The following is an 18,547-nucleotide window of genomic DNA, read 5'->3' on the forward strand; positions in this document are numbered from 1 at the left end:
CATCCTTTTGCGCACCAGTCAACCTAAACTGAGCTAAAGATCTAATTGCACCGAATACTTCCACAGAGTGTATTGTCTGGATCTTACCGTTCTCGTCCGGACGGAGAAGATCCAGAATCTTCCCACGAGCTACCGCAATCTCCTGTGTCTTCCCGCCGGAGAAGTTCCCATTGATGGCGCAGACGATTCCGGTCGCCTGCTGCAGAGTAAGACTGTACAGATACATCTCGAGACACTAGTAACAGCAGGAAGAGCTAGGGTTTTGGAAAACTGGGAGGACTTTAGGATGGTTTAGGTGAACTCCTAGAGCATTTGCAGCTATGGATTTGTCAGATTATGGTGAAGAAGGGAAAGAATAAACCCTAGAGCTCAGCTAATTATGAATTACCGCCATAGCTCCAAAGCTCGACGAGGGAAGTGGTGTTCCTCTGCTCGGCGGAGATTCAACATGGGCCTAACTTTTGGATTTACAACAATAGTGGCCCAATATTATTAGATTAAGCCCAAATAATAACAATACAAGACGGTCTTATTAAAGAAAAATGGTTACAATAAATTGAACTAACTTAAATAAAAATATATATATATATATAGAATGACAACATTTTTCTTCCAATAAATTTCTGAAATCACAAAATAGAGTGATATTGTATAATTTTGTGATTGGTAAATTATAAGGAACTGCATATTTTACCAAACCGGGAATCAAAATATAATTATGTTACTTATGTATGAAACATGGCTAATTTTTTGTTTGTGTGTGTGTGTGGGGTAAACATGGGTAATTAAGATCTCTTCCACTTCATTTCTCAACATGATCTCTTCTAATTCCTAACGAATAAATAGAAAGAAAGAAATAGGTCAAAGAAATCAACAAGGCTAGAAGCAAGAGGAGTAAGTAGCAAATTAAAATTAATAAAACTAGAGGTTTAGTTAAATCCATTAATCAACTAGAGTATAAGAAAGCAACGACAACAATAACAACTCCACTCCATCATTTCGTCATTTTCCAAGCTTCCTATATAAACAAACCCATTAGCCTTAGAAAATAAACACAAATCTAATACCAAAACAAAAGAACGAACAATGGCTAAAGCTCTTCGCCTAACAATCTTTCTCTTCCTCTTGATAGATTCCAGTGTCCAATCCGCTCGACTTCTCGATGAGGTTCAAACTCAGCCACAATTAGTCCCAGGCGGCCAAATCCCCGCGGTACCGAAAGAGGAAGATGGTAGTCCACAAGCCGTAACAACACAAGCTCCAATACCAATTCCTCTCCCAGGACCCGCGGCGGGAGGACAAGAGCCAATCCTAGAGTTCTTTATGCATGACGTGCTAGGCGGGTCACACCCGTCAGCACGTGTGGTTACAGGGATAGTAGCACAAACAGAGGTGAATGGGATACCGTTTTCTAAATCCAGCAACAACATTTTCCCAGTAGATAACGCAGTGCCGCTTGTGAACGCAAACAGCATCAACAATTTAATCAACCCAAACACAGCTCCACTCCTCACTGGACTTAGTGGCTCTCAAGCCAACACCGTCATTCAAAACAGTAACGGTAACTCCCAAGGATCCCTTAGCTCCAACAACCTTCCCTTTGTAACCACGGGTCAGCTCCCTCCTATAGCTGCCCTCCAACAGCTCATGTTTGGCTCTATCACAGTGGTTGACGATGAGCTCACTGAAGGCCATGAGTTGGGCTCTGCAATCATTGGCAGAGCCCAAGGGTTTTACCTCGCTAGCTCTTTGGACGGAACTAGCCAGACCCTTTCCTTAACCGTGTTGCTCCACGAAGAGCATGATCACCATGACACCCTTGATGATGCGATCAGCTTCTTCGGGGTTCACCGAACCGCTTCTCATGCCTCGCATATCGCTGTTGTGGGTGGGACTGGCAGATTCGAGCATGCTAAAGGGTATGCTGTCGTGGAGACTCTACACAACCAGGAAGACCAACATGTTACTGATGGTCCATGATACCATTCTCCATTTCAGTGTTTATCTTACCTACTACAAAGCTTGAAGAGTAATGGCATTTGTTGTTAAAAAATTCCTCTGTTTCATATGTATGTTCTTGTTTACTAGCTTGATGTGTGGCCTTTATTGTGTTGTGCACGTTTACTGTATTTAAAAAGTTAAATGAGAATCTTTGTCTTTATATTCAGAAACTCCTTTTTTTTTGGCAAATACTTTGTGCATTTCAACTCGTCTACTTCTTCATTTGTTATACAACTTATACTCACGAAATTCCATTTTTAACAAGTATTCGTTTGGGTTTTATAAGCTCTCACATCATATCAAACAAATGTAAGAATAATCCTTTTCAGAATTCTTCTTTTACAAAGTTGTGGTTAATTACTTACCAACAAAAGAAAGACAAATTACATAGGAGTTGGAAAGTAAACGTGTTAATATTCTTGTGAGTAAGTCAGTCAGTTTTCTTATGTACTTTGACCCCCAAAAAATATTTCTGCATTTGGTAAACAATGTTCAAATCGGAGATTAATTGGAAATTGTTCAAGGCCTTTGTCTCCGTATCATTGTTTTATTTAATTAATGTAACCAATTGTAAAAATAATTTTCTATTAGAAACAAAAAAATGGCTGCATAGACCCAGTAAAAACAAAAGAATTAGCCGCATGGAACAAAATTTGGCCGATAAACTTTGTTACCGATTTGGTTAAACTCCTGACTTCTGGGTGGTTTTGGTCACCTACTCACCTAGGTGCCTAAATTTGCAGCCATATGGAAACCATGATAATTAATTTCCAAGAGTGCTATAGCCTTAATTTTAAGGTGACCAAGACCAGAGATAAATAGTTTATTTGAAGATATATACACATGATACATTCAATTAAAACGCCACACCATCGATCGATTTGTGAGGGTCCTTTCATTATATATTAATTATACAGAGGCAGTATTATGTGGACCACGTACGTATAACGTACCAAAAGGAGTGTCATCACCCTTTTTTTGCTGTCTTTCTTGTTGGACCGATGCCAAGAGATGAAAAAAAACGATTTACATATAAACATGCATGCGTCAGGGATAAATCGTTTTCATGAGATTTATATATATAAACTATAAGGTTTTAAAGATCTAACGAACATCGCGATCAGTCGTCGGATTCTTTAGATGAATCCGAGATAATCTTCTGGATCATCTGGTTTGTCTCTTCCTCCGACATTTGCTCTTGTTTGCTTTGCCTCTCCTCATACGCCTTGAAGAATTCCTTGTTCTCTTTCTCCAGCTCCTTCCATACTGTCATTTTTTTTGTTGGTGCCAATTCATTATGATAACCAAAAAAAAAGAAAACAGATCTAGAACTAACAAAATTGATCGGCCAGATATATGTTGTAAGGAAGATTTAGTTTTAAAAAAATATATAGTTTTTATTTTTATGCCTTTTGTATAAAAGTCCTAGCCCCCATTCAAGGCAGTACTATATATAATCGTTAGATTATGCATGAGCACTTATATGAATAGAAATATCCAAGATCGATGGATCATGCTAGATCATATGTTTAGCTAGGTACATATATGTCGACAAGATCAAATTCTTAATGATGGTATCATAACATGATGATATATGTATACATGTCCATAATTTATACATATAATCCCGTTAGAACATATATGTATATGTATATGTGTGTATATATAAGGATTATTGAAAGGTAAAAAAGTATAAAAAAAGAGGAGAGAGAGGGGAATTAAAACCAGTAGAGGTGATGACAGGAGTGATGTTTGCATGCTTAGAGAGAGCTTCCACACACTCTTCTTTGCTCATATGGAAGATCAAACATTTCTCTATCATGTGCTGCACCTATACATACATACACACATCCAAAGATATTGAGGTACATACGTATAGTAGATTAAATAGAGAAATTCATTCATCGAAACGATGGCCGGAGAAGTACATGGATTCTTGAATCAAATATAATATTACCATGTGAATGTAAGAAGCAGAAGAGGAATCAGCCATTGTTAATGGAAACCCTAGAATTAACACCCAAACTTAGAAGAGAGTCTTCTTTCTAAAAGCCACTTGTGGAGATAAAGACAGCCATATATAGAAGAAGATCACGCAAAAAGATGAAGAAGGAGACAAAAGAGTGAATAGTTGAAAGATGATATGCATGCATGGGGCCAGAAGCCCCACGTGGGAGATTGATCATAATTGGCTGAGAAAGGATTAGAGGAGATATGTAAAATCACTCTTTCTCTCTTCTCCCTTCGTTTTTTCATTTCCATCTCACGCATCCTCCACGTGATCCATGGCCCCCTCTCTCTATACATTTTCTGCAAAAAAACACTTAGTCGTGTTTTAATTTCCATAATCTTCTAGATATATATACCTTTTTGTTAATGTTTAAACTTATATAAGAAAATGAACTTTATAAAGGTTGTATTGGCTCTAAAAGCATGATTAAGTAAACGGAATAAACAAAAAATTAATACGGAATTTCAAAGAAGTGATAAATAAAAAAATGACTTCAGCAATTGTAACTAAGCGAATCTTTTCGAAAAAAATAACCATAGTGTTAAATATATAAGGCAAATAGTCATAGGTCTTAACACTTTTGCTAAGGCTTTCCATCGATAAAGGAAAGGAAATTGTTATACCTTTCACTATGACTATCGTTATGCGACCATCAATTTGATAATTGAAATATCATAAGACATATAATAGGTCCTTAGAGGCTTAGGCCGCCCCTGAACACCGGTACGTTTACTCTTAAGTTGAGGCAAGAGAGAGGAATGAACCTGTTCTTTGTTGTTAAAGTGATGAACTTGTTTAAATACGGAATCACATATACTATAGTAGTTGTAACTATTATGAGTATGAGATAATCCAACGTAGTTTACACGACATTAGTAAACCTCTGTCGTAGTTTGGACTTTGGATATTAAAAATTAAAAACCAACGTAGTTTACACGACATGTTATAGATAAATGTTTGCTACTGAATTATAACAGTTAGTCAGTTGTGTATGATCCTCCTCCTAAGTCCTAACCATGCATTTTAACATGTTTATATATATATATGATCGATAAACTATAAAATGACGAGGTATATATATAACTAAGGTCCGTAAAAGAAACCCATAAAATACTCATGATGTAGCATAAAAACAAAATTTTACTCAATCGATCATATGTAATTGATAATATTGATAGAAATTAGCGGATAACATCAGATCTAATTACTATCAACAAAAACATTGCATATATCTAACGTTAGTGACACTATTGAATTATTTTACTTTGGGTTTAATTTGAAGTTACAATAGTACTATTGAACACTATTGAATTATTTTTCTCTGGGTTTGAAGTTACAATAGTACTATTGAAATTTCTGTCTAATGATTAACTTAGCTCGTTTTTCTTTCATTTTTCTTTTCATTTTTTCGGGATTTACTAATGACACAAACCCCCGAAAAAAAGTTAATGATACCAACCAAATGTCGTCGATCTCGTCTAGATACTATTCATAATTTAATCATCTACGTAATTGACTCCAAAAATATTAATTTGGGTTATCGTACCACCATGACATGTGTAGTATACGTTACGATAATGGACGGCCAAAAAATAGCGCAGTGATCAATAGTTTTTTGGTTGGGTAAGGGGACGCGGGAGATTAAAGTTTTTGATTCTAGACCAATAGGACGATGACACGTCACGCATAACAATCTACATTGAGATCAAATAATCGCAAATGGTACAACCATCTGAGTGACATGGCGCAAATGGACATGAGAGGGAGTGAGAGAATCTACAAAGGTTACGTAAAGAAGTGAGAGACAAACACATTGGGGGTGTTTTGTCGAAATCAAAGGTTTCAGAAGATCCATCAAATTCAGACATTAAATAAAACTAAACATGCATATTCCTCATCATGTGGACCTCTCAATTTGAGTCCTGAAACAGCAACTATTCCCTCGAATCAAATTAAAACCCTATTCATCACTTTCTCTCTCATTATATTCCCTCTCCTCGTCAATACGATTACAAACCAAGACGCCTATTCTCTCTCATCCACTTATTCATTTACCTAAGATACTTCCTTATCCAACTCTTAAGATCATGCTATCATTTTTCATTCGAATCCGTATGACTGAATCTGTAGTTATAACCAATGTATTTTGTTTATAACGAACTTGAAAACGCTTTATGTATTACAAGAAATTGTAACTATCTTCTTGTGTTTCCAAAAATTACTACGGATTTTACTCTTTTATTATTTTTTATTTTTTTGAACAACAAAGATTTTACTCTATTTATAACTCTCCTTTCTTCTGTGTGTTCATTGTTCTCTTTTCTTTGTGTTCATATATACTTATATTCTTTTGACCTAGAGATAATCTCAGATGCATATATTGGATTTTACTTCTAAAGCGCATTCATCAGTTAAATATGAACTTTCTGTTTATAACTTTTATACCAAATAAAAAGGCAAATCATAACCACTCTAATTGACTTCTTTCCGTGGTTATGCTTGGCATCTTTTGGGCGTAGAAACTGAGTCATATCAATTCATATATGTCTATTTTCTTTGTTTCTATATCAGCTATTAAATACGGGCGTCAAATATGTGAAATCTGGTTGTTCAATTACAAAACTATATATTCATAAATATACCAAAAGACTATATCCATGATTATTCCATATTTTGGATGACATTTTTGTCCCAATTGACAAAGCCATCAGGAATTATTGAATCCCCTACCCATTTTGAATCTCTATCGTTCGATTGTTCTCAAGAATGAAACTTTGGTGGGGTTTCTGATTAATGCTATAGTAAGTCATTAAGAGGTACGAAATAATATCACAGAAGACGAGACAGCAGAAAGACGAGACAGTGCAAAAAGAGACAAAGGTGGTGCAGTAGACTCACTATTTAATTATTGCCTTAACTCGATTTTCAAACCAAAAGGCTCTCAAAAAGCAAACCCAAATTTGTCCCATGGACAAGTGGAGATTCTATTGACCACACCCACTCCACTTGATTTTTCCTTTTCTCTAAAGCCAAATTGCTCAAATATATTTTTCTTTAAATTTTCGGGTTAAAGTGTACGATGTGATTGAATTTTCTGTTATCCAATGAGATCATGCCGTGTCAGCATAACGGGATATGTTTTTTGTATTTTTTCCCTTGAGCCAAAACAAGTGATCAGAGACGTAATGATGTTAATAGGGGCATCTAGCTACGTATTGAATTATGAAACTTTAGCTTTTAAGGTGTCTTGATTTTATTTTATTTTTCTGTCTAATAAATCTGAGCTAGGTGGTTGGCCCAGTTAGATCACGATTGGACAAGATAGTTTCGTTGTAATTACTTTGTATCAACCGATTAAATGAGACTTTTTTGCTCAAATTAGCATATACTCAAATGTTTTATTAAAACGCTCAAGTTTGGTTGAACGTACCAATCAACAAAAAACCCACCATGATGTACTATACACAAATGGTTCAAGCTACGGAACAAGCTGAAAACTGATTATTTTCTTGTCTCATGATTAGCGAGACACAGTGAAGAAGTTTAAACTTTCAACTAAAATTACCAGTTGATATCAGCTCATGTAACGACTTTGGACTAAATATTTGGACGTTTCAACGCTTCTTATATGCAGCGAATTTGAAGTATTCACACGTTGTTTTATACCGATGAAATTATCATTCCAAGTCTTCTCATAGTAGAATATGATGAATTCTGTTAATGCAATTTATATTATCCTCCACATTTTCGTTATGCGGTTAATACATACTTTTGTGTGGTATTCAATTTCTTAAATAATCAAATAGATGTATACAATTGCCTAAGAAAAATCAAACTATTTCCTAGATATGTATAAAGTTTTGGCTATCTATAAGATACAAATATCGTTTACTGCTAAATTTACAAAAGATTATATTTATCACCAAAATTTAACATGTATCATCAGTGCTCGACTCATTCATGGTCATACAGACATTCATCATACGAATAAAACGTCCTCATCTACTGTACCTATAGAAGAAAATAAAAAAAACATTTGACGTCGTTGATACATTATAGTTAAGATCATCTTCACTTTTTCATTATAAAATTAGATACTCTAATTAACTTTTAAAATGCTTTGATTGCTAAATAATTTACGCTCTATAGTCCTCTCTTATAAGTTTTATCCCTATTCTAAGTTTTTTTCCGACATTATTCGAATATGGGCTTTATGCAATGGTCGTAGGCCTATAAGAAAGCCCAGTATGAGTCTTTTGGTGAAAAGGACTAATAATAACTCTTATTTTTTTTGTTCCCAATTCTGCTGGCATTATTAATTTATTATCTAGTATTTGTTCTTGTCTGAAATCCTGAATACTTAAAAACTATAGTAATTTGCTAACCAAGAGTATTTTCTAATAACAATTTTAATTTTGAATCTTCATAGATTATTTTCTAATCCACAAAGGTAAATGAAGAAAAATACATATGAATATTGTGGCTAATTTTTCACTTCACTATTAAACTAAAAATTATGGAAGAATTTAAAAAACATTAATAATATTGAATGGAGAAGATAACGTATATAAAGATGAGATTTATCCAAACAGCTTAAAGAAGAGAAGCTTCCATATTTCACAGCCATGGTGGTTGTCACTCACATCTCCACTTCCTTCCACCAAATCTCTCCTTCCTTCTTCCATCTCCGTCTTCGCAATCCCGCCTCGTCCCTTCCCAAACGCGGCGGAGGATACGGTGGTTTCGCTTTGTCAATTCGAGCTTACATAGAGAAACCTAACTCCTTCTCCACCTTCGCTAACAAAGTCATCGGTTCGCTTCCGGTTATCGGACTCCTCGCTCGGATTCTCAGCGATGAAGGTGGCGTTGGAAGAGATCTCGTCGATTTTGCTGAGTTTAGGAAACGAGTTGGGAATAAATGTACTCCTGATGATTCTAGGGCTTTCTATGAGTTCCAACAGCGACGAGGCAAGGTAAATTTCGGGTTTTTTCGCTATCGATTTTGCGGGAATTGAGCTTACATTCATGAAATTCAATCGAATTATATGATTTGAATTGTTGGGTTTTGTTAATGTGTGATCAGTGTTTAAGTGGCCTTGTTGTTGTTGCTCTGTTTTGGTTAGGCAGGAGAACCTTTGTATGTACTTCTGTGTTGTTGGGTTGCTGCAGTTGGTGCAGGGCTTCTCAAATCTGAAGAGATTCTTGAAGGTGTTACCAGAGTTAGCATTTCCAATGATCTCGAGTTTGAAGAACAGAACTTCATTGCTTTGATGACTGAAGCTAGACAGGTTTGTTCTGTTTCCTATGTGTGTTTTAGGTTTCTTTTGTACTATGCTAATGAGTTTTAGTAGTCGAAATCGGGTATTTGGTAATTCAGAGAGGGTTGATACTTTTTTCGGTTATGCAGAGAAGGGCAAAGTTGAACATTGATGCGCCAATAATACCGATGGAACTAAGAGTCGAAAAGGCTCTTGAAGGTATTTATGCTTGTTGCTTTCGGAGAGGACTTATCGAAGAGGAGGATGAGAAGCTTCTTCAAGTGATGCTAATCGCGGTTTTCCCATCGGTTGAGAAGTCTGAGATAGAGAGAATCATCAAAGAGAAGGCGACAAGGGTTGCAGAAGGAGGAGAAGAAGAGAATGTCATGGCGAAACGGTTGCCCAAAGAAGCTATTCAAATGCAGATGAAGGATCTTGAGTTCCTTCAACAACAAAACATAGAATCTTAACAATAGAGGTTGAGATGGCCAAACATGTTTCTTTTTTCAGTCCGGATTATAAAAAAATGCAATAACTTAAGTATATTCATGTTTTGATTCTATGTTCATAAATTAAAGTAGTCCATGCATGATAATATTTGACTCAAGAAAGTCCTTTGATTTGATGTTCTAGGAGATCAATAGTTTATTAACAAGTAGTTGTTACTGCATACATAGGCTTCGGATGTGGTTCTTTCAAATCATATCTTTTGAGAACTTGGATTGATTCATTCATTGGCTCATTAAGTTTCTTAGATGGTGTTTGCCATTTGGTAGGGCTGAATTAGCTGTACTAAATAGTAACAACAGTCGAAACTATAGGTAATAGAGTTAGAAGCTTAGTTTTCAACAGGATGTTTATGTAAGAGAAAAATAATATAATCCATCTAAGAAAAAAGATTAGTTTGCTTCTGTGGATATGTAAAAACTTCAAATAAAGAAAGCTTCTAAACATTCAAACATTCCAACATTATAAATGGTATTATATTTTTTCAATCAATTTTGATGGTTACATTTATTTGATAAGATATAGTGATAACAATAATTTTTTTTTTCTTTCTTAAGGACCATCCTCCCATTTGAAACAGTATGAATTGTTTTCCTTCTCACGAGGAATACGACAAATAGGGTTTTCATCATCTTTTCCCACTTCCCATATACATTCTTTACAAACTGGAATTTGTCCAAATGCACTATCATCTCTTGATACTTTAAATATATAAAAATAATGAGATCCGCCTTTATGCCATGTAAAATGACAACGAAATTTCGTATTTTTCCAAATGTTAACATGAAATCTGAAACCCCATGTACCATTCCAAGGAAGATGGATAATCCCAAAATCATCTTCACTAGATTTGCAATGTACATTCAATATTTCTCTGTTTTTTACCTTGTTGCGAATTACAACATGTTTTTCGGCTAGAGGTAACAAGCCGTCGTCGTCCGAGCCTGGTGCTTCTGCTGGAGCATTAGAAAAATCTAATGCAGACACAAAGAGAATAAGAGTAGAAGAGATTATAAACAACATTATAAAATGAGATTTATTTGTGAAAGCCATAGCTAGGTAAATTATGTAAGAGTAGTTAGATAGAACTTATAAGTTCCCTATTTATAGGTGTAACAAAGTGTAAATATATATATTTGAGAGCGAGAGTGACTACACATTCATGTAACGTTGAATGCATGTATTTCGTCTATGTTAGCATTCAAAGCTATAGATTCATGCATAAGTTTATATTGTTTCCTTGGGAGTATATAATATGAATTATATATCATTTTTGATAAGAAATATGATTCGGAATATGTCTTATATATTATAATTTACAATACATGGAAATAAATCAATCTTTTTGACTGTCGAAAAGATAAATTAATCTTTTTGATCCTGGCTTTGACTTTGTAAAACTATTAAAATCCAAAGCCTTTTATTTTGTAAGTTTTTAGACTTAAGAAATTTTTCTTTGCAACCAATAGAAAAATATTATACGTTACGTCCACCAATCACTCACTTTTATACGATCTGCGCATAAACGAAGGAAGTTTTGACTAAACATCATGTACCTATCTATCAAAAAAAAAAAAAAAACATGTACTAATACTAAACAAGATATATTTTAATATTTATATTCAAGTTTCCTCCAATTTTGCAACGATTTATAAAGTTGAAAGAGTATTTTATAAATAGCCATAAATTTTATAAATTACGTAAACGAAGTTTTGTTTATAAAATACACCTAACCCAACAAAAAAAAAAAATAATACACTTAACCGGTTTGGGTGAAACTTGACCAAACAAGAAAAACTGGTTTGGGTGAAAAGGCAAATATATTTTTAATGTTGAATGGAACAGACTTCACTTCAATATAGAGTGGATCCAAGAAGAAATGGGCCACCCAAGTGGGCTTACGAGGTACCGACACAGACAATAATGGGCTTTGAAGGATCTTCGACCCTTTCTTTTATATAGTTCGATTAGACTTTTATATAGAAACTACCCTTTCAACCAGAAGCATCTCTCATAACTTCTAATTTCTCATAGAAACTAAGCTGCTCTTCGTTTTTCAGAGAAGTTTCTAACTGCTTGATCAATCCTTCGAAACTATGTCTTCCTTTACCAGTGAATTCGTCGGTACGATCTTTCTAATATGTAGCGACTGAGACATGCATCTTTTGGGATAATGGACATGCATGGTGGATTCTCCAATCCCTAATGAGAATATCAAACCAGCTCTAATGAGGGTTATCGTGGTACTGTATCAATCAATGCTTGTTCTGATACTAGTCAAAGAACACGGAAGACTTTGATTCCATTACAATCAAGCTAGTACAAGCAGGAGATAAACGTTCAAGATTTAATACGATTTTAAAGGAACTTATGTTCTGAGAAATGGACCAACGTATACCATCAAATTTTAAAGGCCATTTCACGTGACATCTCAAAAGACTCGCTATACGTACGTTAGGTCTCTTCGTTTTGGAAAACGAGACATTACAATCTTTTCTAAGCACATCATGAAAACTTAGTACAACCTTATGATGCAGAATCAGGAGTGTTGATTAGTAATGTATGTTCACAACGTAAGCGAGAGAAACGTAGGAGTTATATGGCTCTATACAATAAGATTTTATCAAAAATATAATGTATAATATTCCATCTAAAAAAACTTAGTTTGATTATGTGAAAATATAAAAACTTCAAATAAAGAAAGCTTCTAAGCTAAAGCATTCAAACATTCGAACATTATAAATGGTATTATATTTATTCAATCATTTTGATGGTTACATATACTTGATAAAATATGGTGATAACAATAACTTTTCTCTTTATCTTAAGGACCATCTTCCCATTTAAAACACCAGGGCAAGTATCCCTTTTCACGAACAATACGACAAATAGGGTTTTCATCATCTTTTCCCACTTCCCATATACATTCTTTACAAACTGGAAAATGTCCAAATGGACTATCATCTCTTGATACTTTAAAAATATAAAAATAATGAGATCCGCCTCTATACCATGTAAAATGACAACGAAATTTTGTCGTTTTCGAAAAGTTAACATGAAATCTGAAATCCCATGTACCATTCCATGGAATATGGACCATCCCAAAATCATCCTCACTAGATCTGCAATGTACATTCAAGATTTGTCTGTTTTTTACTTTGTTGTGGATTACAACATGTTTTCCGGCTAAAGGTAACAAGCCGTCGCCGTCCGAAGTTGGGGCTTCTGCTGGAGCATTTGACAAATCTAATGCAGACACAAAAAGAATAAGAATAAAAGAGATCATAAACATCAATATAAAATGAGGTTTATTAGTGAAAGCCATGGTTGGGTAAATAATGTAGGAGTGGTTAGATAAAACTTATAAGTTCCCTATTTATAGATATAAGAAAATGTCAATATATTTAAGAGTTAAGGAAACTAAACATTCATGTAACGTTGAATGCATGTATTTAGTTTATGTTAGTATTCAAAGATGTAACCATTAATGTAAAACATTTTATTGTTTTTCTTTGGAGTTATAAATTTATTAGTTTTAAAATAAGAATTATATAATATATATTTTTCGTAAGAAATATAATTCGAAGTATGTCTTATATATTATGATTTACAATATTTTGGAAATAAGTTTATCTTTTTGAATGTAACAAATTTTAATCTTTTTGATGACTTTGACTGTTAATCATTTAAAAGATTCGAGTCTTATTTTGTAAGTTTAGAAAGTTTTGCATACAAAAAACATAAAAAGTTATTATGATGTTTCGCTGACAGTCGCTCACTTTTATTAAAGAGTATTTTATAAAAATAGCCTCAATGTTTTTATTAAATTAGGTAAAAGACCTATGATTTTATTTTGTTTACAAAAAAAAACACAATTAACTGGTTTGGGTGAAAAGATGACAAATATATCCAACGGACTTCGTAAAATGGGCTTTGTAGGTTCTTCGGCCCTTTATCAGTTCGATCAGACTTTTATAAAAACACCTTTTCAACTAGAAGCATCTCTCATAACTGATTCGATTCAAATCAGCTCTTGCTAATGAAAGTTATCATGGTAATGTATCAATCAATGCACATTCTGATACTAATCAGAACACAAAAGACTTTGAATTCGTTGGAATCAAGAGATAAACGTGCAAGACCTTTTATGTTTCCACCGAACTAACCGAAACATGGTACTACTAACTAAAGTGGTTGTTCGTGTAATAAATAAAAATTGAATCTTTCGACTAAAAAAAAGTTCTATCTTCTTTATGTGACAAGAACAATCCTCCGTTGACCAAACACTCTTTTCGAAAATGTCACCGAATCTTCTTCGTCTTCTTTTCCTATTGATGATATTCATCTCTTTATCTATCACTTCATCTCTGTCAACTCCGTCGCCGGCTGATTCTCCTCCTTATCTATGGCCGTTGCCGGCGGAGTTTTCGTTCGGAAACGAGACACTCTCGGTGGATCCGGCATTGACTCTAATCATAGCTGGAAACGGCGGTGGATCTCCGATTGTTAGAGCTGCGTTTGATAGGTATATGGGTATAACCTTTAAACACGCTTCTGGTAGAGCTTCTCTATTGGCGAGAATTAGATTTCTGAGAATGGTTGAGTATGATATCACTTCTTTGAAGATCGTTGTTCACTCTGATTCTGAGGAGGTAAAAAACAAAACTTTGGTTCCTTTAATTGGAAAGTTTTAATCTTTTGGGAGCTGATAACGGCAAATAGTTAAATTGGTTTGTTTTCTGTTCACTTTCAGCTTCAATTGGGTGTGGATGAGAGTTATACATTGATGGTGTCGAAGAAGAACGAGCAATCGATTGTTGGAGCAGCCACCATCGAGGTTTTGCTTCTGCTACTATAGCTTCTTCATATGAGGAATGTGTCTGTATAATCTTATTTGTTTCTTGTGGTTTCAGGCTAATACAGTTTATGGTGCACTTAGAGGATTGGAGGTGTGTAAGTTATGAGTATATTATGCTCCATTTTGTGGCTCGGTGTGAAGTTCTTTGATAAGAATCAGCGGAATTGCAGATGATTGTTCTTGGATTTTAAACATTTTTATACTCCATTTTGTGGCTCGGTGTGAACTTTCCTTTAAATGGGTGAGAGATGTTTAGTGTTGATTTTCTTCATTTCTAGTCCTTAGGAGTTAAAGTGGCCTAATGTGATCATCTTAGATGCCTAGTGAAATAGGTTATCTTTCCCAGTTTTACTTGTCTTTTCACAGCTTTTCTTCCTATTGAGACTATGTTGTCATTCTGTTAATTTGATCATGATTCGTGAGCCTTGAATTGTTTCATCAGAATTTCGAGTTGTAGTTCTCGTTGAGTGTTATGGAATCTTTGCTAATCTGTGTTCGTTTCTGAAAAACTTTTTGCAGACATTTAGCCAATTGTGTGCCTTTGATTATCTAACCAAATCTGTGCAAATATATAAAGCACCCTGGTATATTCAAGATAAACCTAGATTCGGATACCGCGGTCTGCTAATAGGTAATAAGTCCATATCTCTTTCTCTCATTTGCTTTCATTTCCATCACATGGAAAGAAAATGTAATCAAATGCTGGCCGGTATTTACTACTTATTCCATTTGCAGATACATCAAGACATTTTTTGCCAATGGATGTCATTAAGCAAATAATCGAATCCATGTCCTTTGCCAAACTTGTAAGGAATCATGCTTGTTTTTTGAGGATACACAAAGTTGAACTTTCTTTCAAGATTTATCTGATATCCAGTTTCTTGCCTTCTATTTCCCCTTGGGCGGTTATGTGAGGTAGAATGTCCTGCATTGGCACATTGTAGACGAGCAATCATTTCCTTTTGAAACTCCTACATATCCTAATTTGTGGAAAGGAGCTTATTCGAGATGGGAACGTTACACAGTTGAAGATGCCTCTGAGATTGTCAGGTAATGGCTTGTAGTTTTGTATGTTAAAGAAGTAGCTTATTTATTCCAACCCTCCATGCATATTTGATCATTTGAGTAAATGGTTATATCAACTATTCTTCCACTTACTAATATGTTTTGATTTTTTATTTTTCCTTTTTGTGTTTCATGGCCTGTTTGTGATTTCCAATGTGAAGGTTTGCCAAAATGAGAGGTACTTATTTACTAAACATGGAGCCCAACATGATTTTTATGTCAAGCAACTCCGAATAGTTTAAGCTTCTCATGGTTGAGATATTGATTGCAGGTATTAATGTCATGGCTGAAGTAGATGTCCCTGGCCATGCGGAATCGTGGTAAGAATATTAAGAATTTGAAATTGTTTTAAACTTTTCATATTGTTCCTCTCTTAATGTTCCTCTGTTTATAGTCAAGATTGTAATATCTCAGTAGCATAGGACCATAAGTTTCTAAGGATTTGAAAAAACAAATGTAGCTACTTTGTGTTACTATACTCCTAAAGCTTAAGAAGAAGTTATGGTGTATGGGTTTAAGTTATCATTATCTTCGTCGTTGCTTTTTGGGCTATTTTATAGTTTTCACTTGGTTTACTGATACAACTGTCGTCTTTGAGCGTATGGTTTTGCTTTCAATGCAGGGGAACTGGATACCCTGATCTTTGGCCGTCTCTGTCTTGCCGAGAGCCCCTTGATGTTACTAAAAATTTTACATTCGATGTGATTTCTGGCATTTTGGCAGGTCTACTTTAAGTAGTGTACACATTTGAAACATTGCTCCTTTTCTAGTATTCTAATCCAATTAGTATTCAATCTTGTAAAGAAGAGTTAAGCTTATAGAGATGAGGGAAAAGGTTATTAGGAAATGTCTTGCATCTTAATTTGTGTATTATTATGTTATGTGTACATTTATCTGTATGTCTAGGTTAGATTCTCATATTTTCTCTTCCATCTTGGTTTGTAACAGATATGAGAAAGATATTTCCATTTGAGCTTTTCCACTTGGGTGGTGATGAAGTTAATACAGGTTAGTTGTTTAACACCTGAAATCCCTGCTTCCATTTCATTGAGTTATTTGTTTTTGCCTCTCTTATGTTCTTCGCTGATCGGTTTCTTGTCTGGCAGATTGCTGGAAAAACACAACTCATGTTAAAGAATGGTACAGTCCTGACTCTCCCACTGTTATCTCATGGATCACTATATGAGCTAATACTGTTTAAGTTAGTTAATTGATATTAAAACTCTTGCTTCTTTATCACATTTGACTTTCTCCTTTTGCTTGATATGTTCATTATTCTTAACTGCAGGCTTCAGGGTCGCAACTTCACTACTAAGGACGCATATAAATACTTTGTACTCCGAGCGCAACAGATAGCTATATCGAAAAATTGGACACCTGTCAACTGGTACAATTTTTGAGAGAAATTGCATTATCTGTCAAGTTCTCTAGTTCCTTTAACAAACTGCTGCAAAGGTTGATTCAAACTTATAGAAATATGATAAATAGAAAAAAGGGATTCAGTTCAACCTTTAACAAATTCTATTTTGTTTTGCTTCGAAGACCAAAAGATTGACACGAATACTGAGAATACTATGTATGATCCCAGGGAAGAAACCTTCAGTTCCTTTGGAAAAGATCTTGATCCGCGGACTGTGATTCAAAACTGGTAAGATCATACAGTACCATAGAAAAACAGAAGTGTTCATCTCTTGTCATAGTTTTTTCATGATACATGTCAAAACTGCTCTCTAAATCTCGTTGCAGGCTAGTGTCTGATATATGTCAAAAAGCAGTAGCAAAAGGATTCAGGTGCATTTTCAGTAACCAAGGATATTGGTATCTCGACCATCTAGATGTGCCGTGGGACGAGGTTTATAACACCGAGCCTCTAAATGGAATCGAGGATCCTTCTCTCCAAAAGTTGGTTATCGGAGGAGAAGTTTGCATGTGGGGTGAAACAGCTGATACATCCGTTGTCCTTCAGACCATTTGGCCGCGTGCTGCAGCAGCTGCAGGTAACTGCTCTCAGTTCGGATTTGGTTTGGTTTTGTTTAACTGCTCATCTCTACTCTATTTTCTCCTAAATCGTTGGTGAAACAGAACGGATGTGGAGCACCAGAGAGGCCGTGTCAAAGGGGAACATAACGTTAACCGCATTGCCACGTCTACACTATTTTAGATGTCTACTGAATAACCGCGGAGTTCCAGCAGCTCCAGTCGATAACTTTTACGCAAGAAGACCGCCCTCGGGACCTGGTTCTTGCTATGCTCAGTGATCCAAAACATTTCTTCTCATTGTACTATATGTAATGTACGTGTCTCATCTGAAATCTGGTTGTTGCGTTTTCTATTCTAAATTGTGCTTCTCAATTACTCAAATCAAATTTGGCTTACGGTTTTTTCCCTTGCAACAAGAGTGAATCATGAGAATATCTAAAAACACACGTCGCTCTTACCACATTATATTGTTAATTACAATAAAATATTTCACTTTGTAGACATTAGAAAAAAAAAGATTCCTCACTATTGTAATAATTTGTTTGTCGACCGGTCTTATATAATACTACATAATGTTGAAATATGAACTAGCTAAACGACATGAATAGAATATTGAACCTGTAATGGATTTTTTTTTTTTTTGAACAAAACCTGTAATGGATTTTAAATCTCATCGAAATATGTAATTTTTTTATAGTTAGATCACTTTGAACTGTTTTGGTGTGTTTTACGTTTACTTTCATGAGTATCATGTTCTAATTTATTACGTTTCTAATTTTAGAAAACGGATAAAGTTTTAAACAGTATAGTTTCATATGAAAGCAAACATTTTATTTTACTATATCAACGTAAAAATTAAGCTCAAAT

At 34.8% G+C, this 18,547-nt stretch overlaps 7 protein-coding genes across 7 annotated transcripts in view; 3 read left to right on the forward strand and 4 right to left on the reverse strand.

Annotated features, from left to right (window-relative positions):
• Nucleotides 1-226, reverse strand: part of LOC9314093 (spliceosome-associated protein 130 A) — an 8,805-nt gene extending 8,579 nt beyond the window's left edge. The window contains exon 1 of the mRNA XM_002877979.2: nt 16-226. Within this exon, the coding sequence (XP_002878025.2) occupies nt 16-226 (211 nt within the window). The remainder of the gene's footprint in view (nt 1-15) is intronic.
• Nucleotides 227-996: 770 nt separating this feature from the next.
• On the forward strand, nt 997-2,167 carry LOC9314094 (dirigent protein 24). The gene has a single exon (XM_002876243.2). It carries the CDS (start codon nt 1,087-1,089, stop codon nt 1,978-1,980), a length of 894 nt encoding a protein of 297 aa, XP_002876289.1. The 5' UTR covers nt 997-1,086; the 3' UTR covers nt 1,981-2,167.
• Nucleotides 2,168-2,812: 645 nt separating this feature from the next.
• Nucleotides 2,813-4,601, reverse strand: LOC9312358. The gene is made up of 3 exons (XM_021026890.1): nt 3,959-4,601; nt 3,727-3,832; nt 2,813-3,267 (listed from the first exon to the last, which is right to left on the reverse strand). The coding sequence occupies exons 1-3, from the start codon at nt 3,992-3,994 to the stop codon at nt 3,122-3,124; spliced, it is 288 nt and encodes a 95-aa protein (XP_020882549.1). The 5' UTR covers nt 3,995-4,601; the 3' UTR covers nt 2,813-3,121.
• A 3,995-nt stretch (nt 4,602-8,596) lies between these two features.
• On the forward strand, nt 8,597-9,842 carry LOC9314095. The gene is made up of 3 exons (XM_002876244.2): nt 8,597-8,985; nt 9,136-9,300; nt 9,420-9,842. The coding sequence occupies exons 1-3, from the start codon at nt 8,638-8,640 to the stop codon at nt 9,738-9,740; spliced, it is 834 nt and encodes a 277-aa protein (XP_002876290.1). The 5' UTR covers nt 8,597-8,637; the 3' UTR covers nt 9,741-9,842.
• Nucleotides 9,843-9,952: 110 nt separating this feature from the next.
• On the reverse strand, nt 9,953-10,847 carry LOC9312359 (S-protein homolog 5). Its single transcript, XM_002877981.2, has one exon. The coding sequence runs from the start codon at nt 10,828-10,830 to the stop codon at nt 10,330-10,332; it is 501 nt and encodes a 166-aa protein (XP_002878027.1). The 5' UTR covers nt 10,831-10,847; the 3' UTR covers nt 9,953-10,329.
• Nucleotides 10,848-12,601: 1,754 nt separating this feature from the next.
• LOC9314096 (S-protein homolog 3) lies at nt 12,602-13,102 on the reverse strand. The gene has a single exon (XM_002877982.2). It carries the CDS (start codon nt 13,100-13,102, stop codon nt 12,602-12,604), a length of 501 nt encoding a protein of 166 aa, XP_002878028.1.
• Nucleotides 13,103-14,015: 913 nt separating this feature from the next.
• On the forward strand, nt 14,016-18,081 carry LOC9314097 (beta-hexosaminidase 1). The gene is made up of 15 exons (XM_021025927.1): nt 14,016-14,429; nt 14,531-14,614; nt 14,691-14,726; nt 15,155-15,266; nt 15,371-15,441; nt 15,555-15,685; nt 15,862-15,878; nt 15,972-16,020; nt 16,323-16,423; nt 16,649-16,708; nt 16,807-16,840; nt 16,989-17,087; nt 17,289-17,348; nt 17,447-17,697; nt 17,783-18,081. Exons 1-15 carry the CDS (start codon nt 14,076-14,078, stop codon nt 17,956-17,958), a joined length of 1,635 nt encoding a protein of 544 aa, XP_020881586.1. The 5' UTR covers nt 14,016-14,075; the 3' UTR covers nt 17,959-18,081.
• The last annotated feature ends 466 nt before the right edge of the window (nt 18,082-18,547 follow it).

The sequence above is a fragment of the Arabidopsis lyrata genome (assembly GCF_000004255.2).
Source record: "Arabidopsis lyrata subsp. lyrata unplaced genomic scaffold ARALYscaffold_5, whole genome shotgun sequence".
Lineage (NCBI taxonomy): Eukaryota > Viridiplantae > Streptophyta > Magnoliopsida > Brassicales > Brassicaceae > Arabidopsis > Arabidopsis lyrata.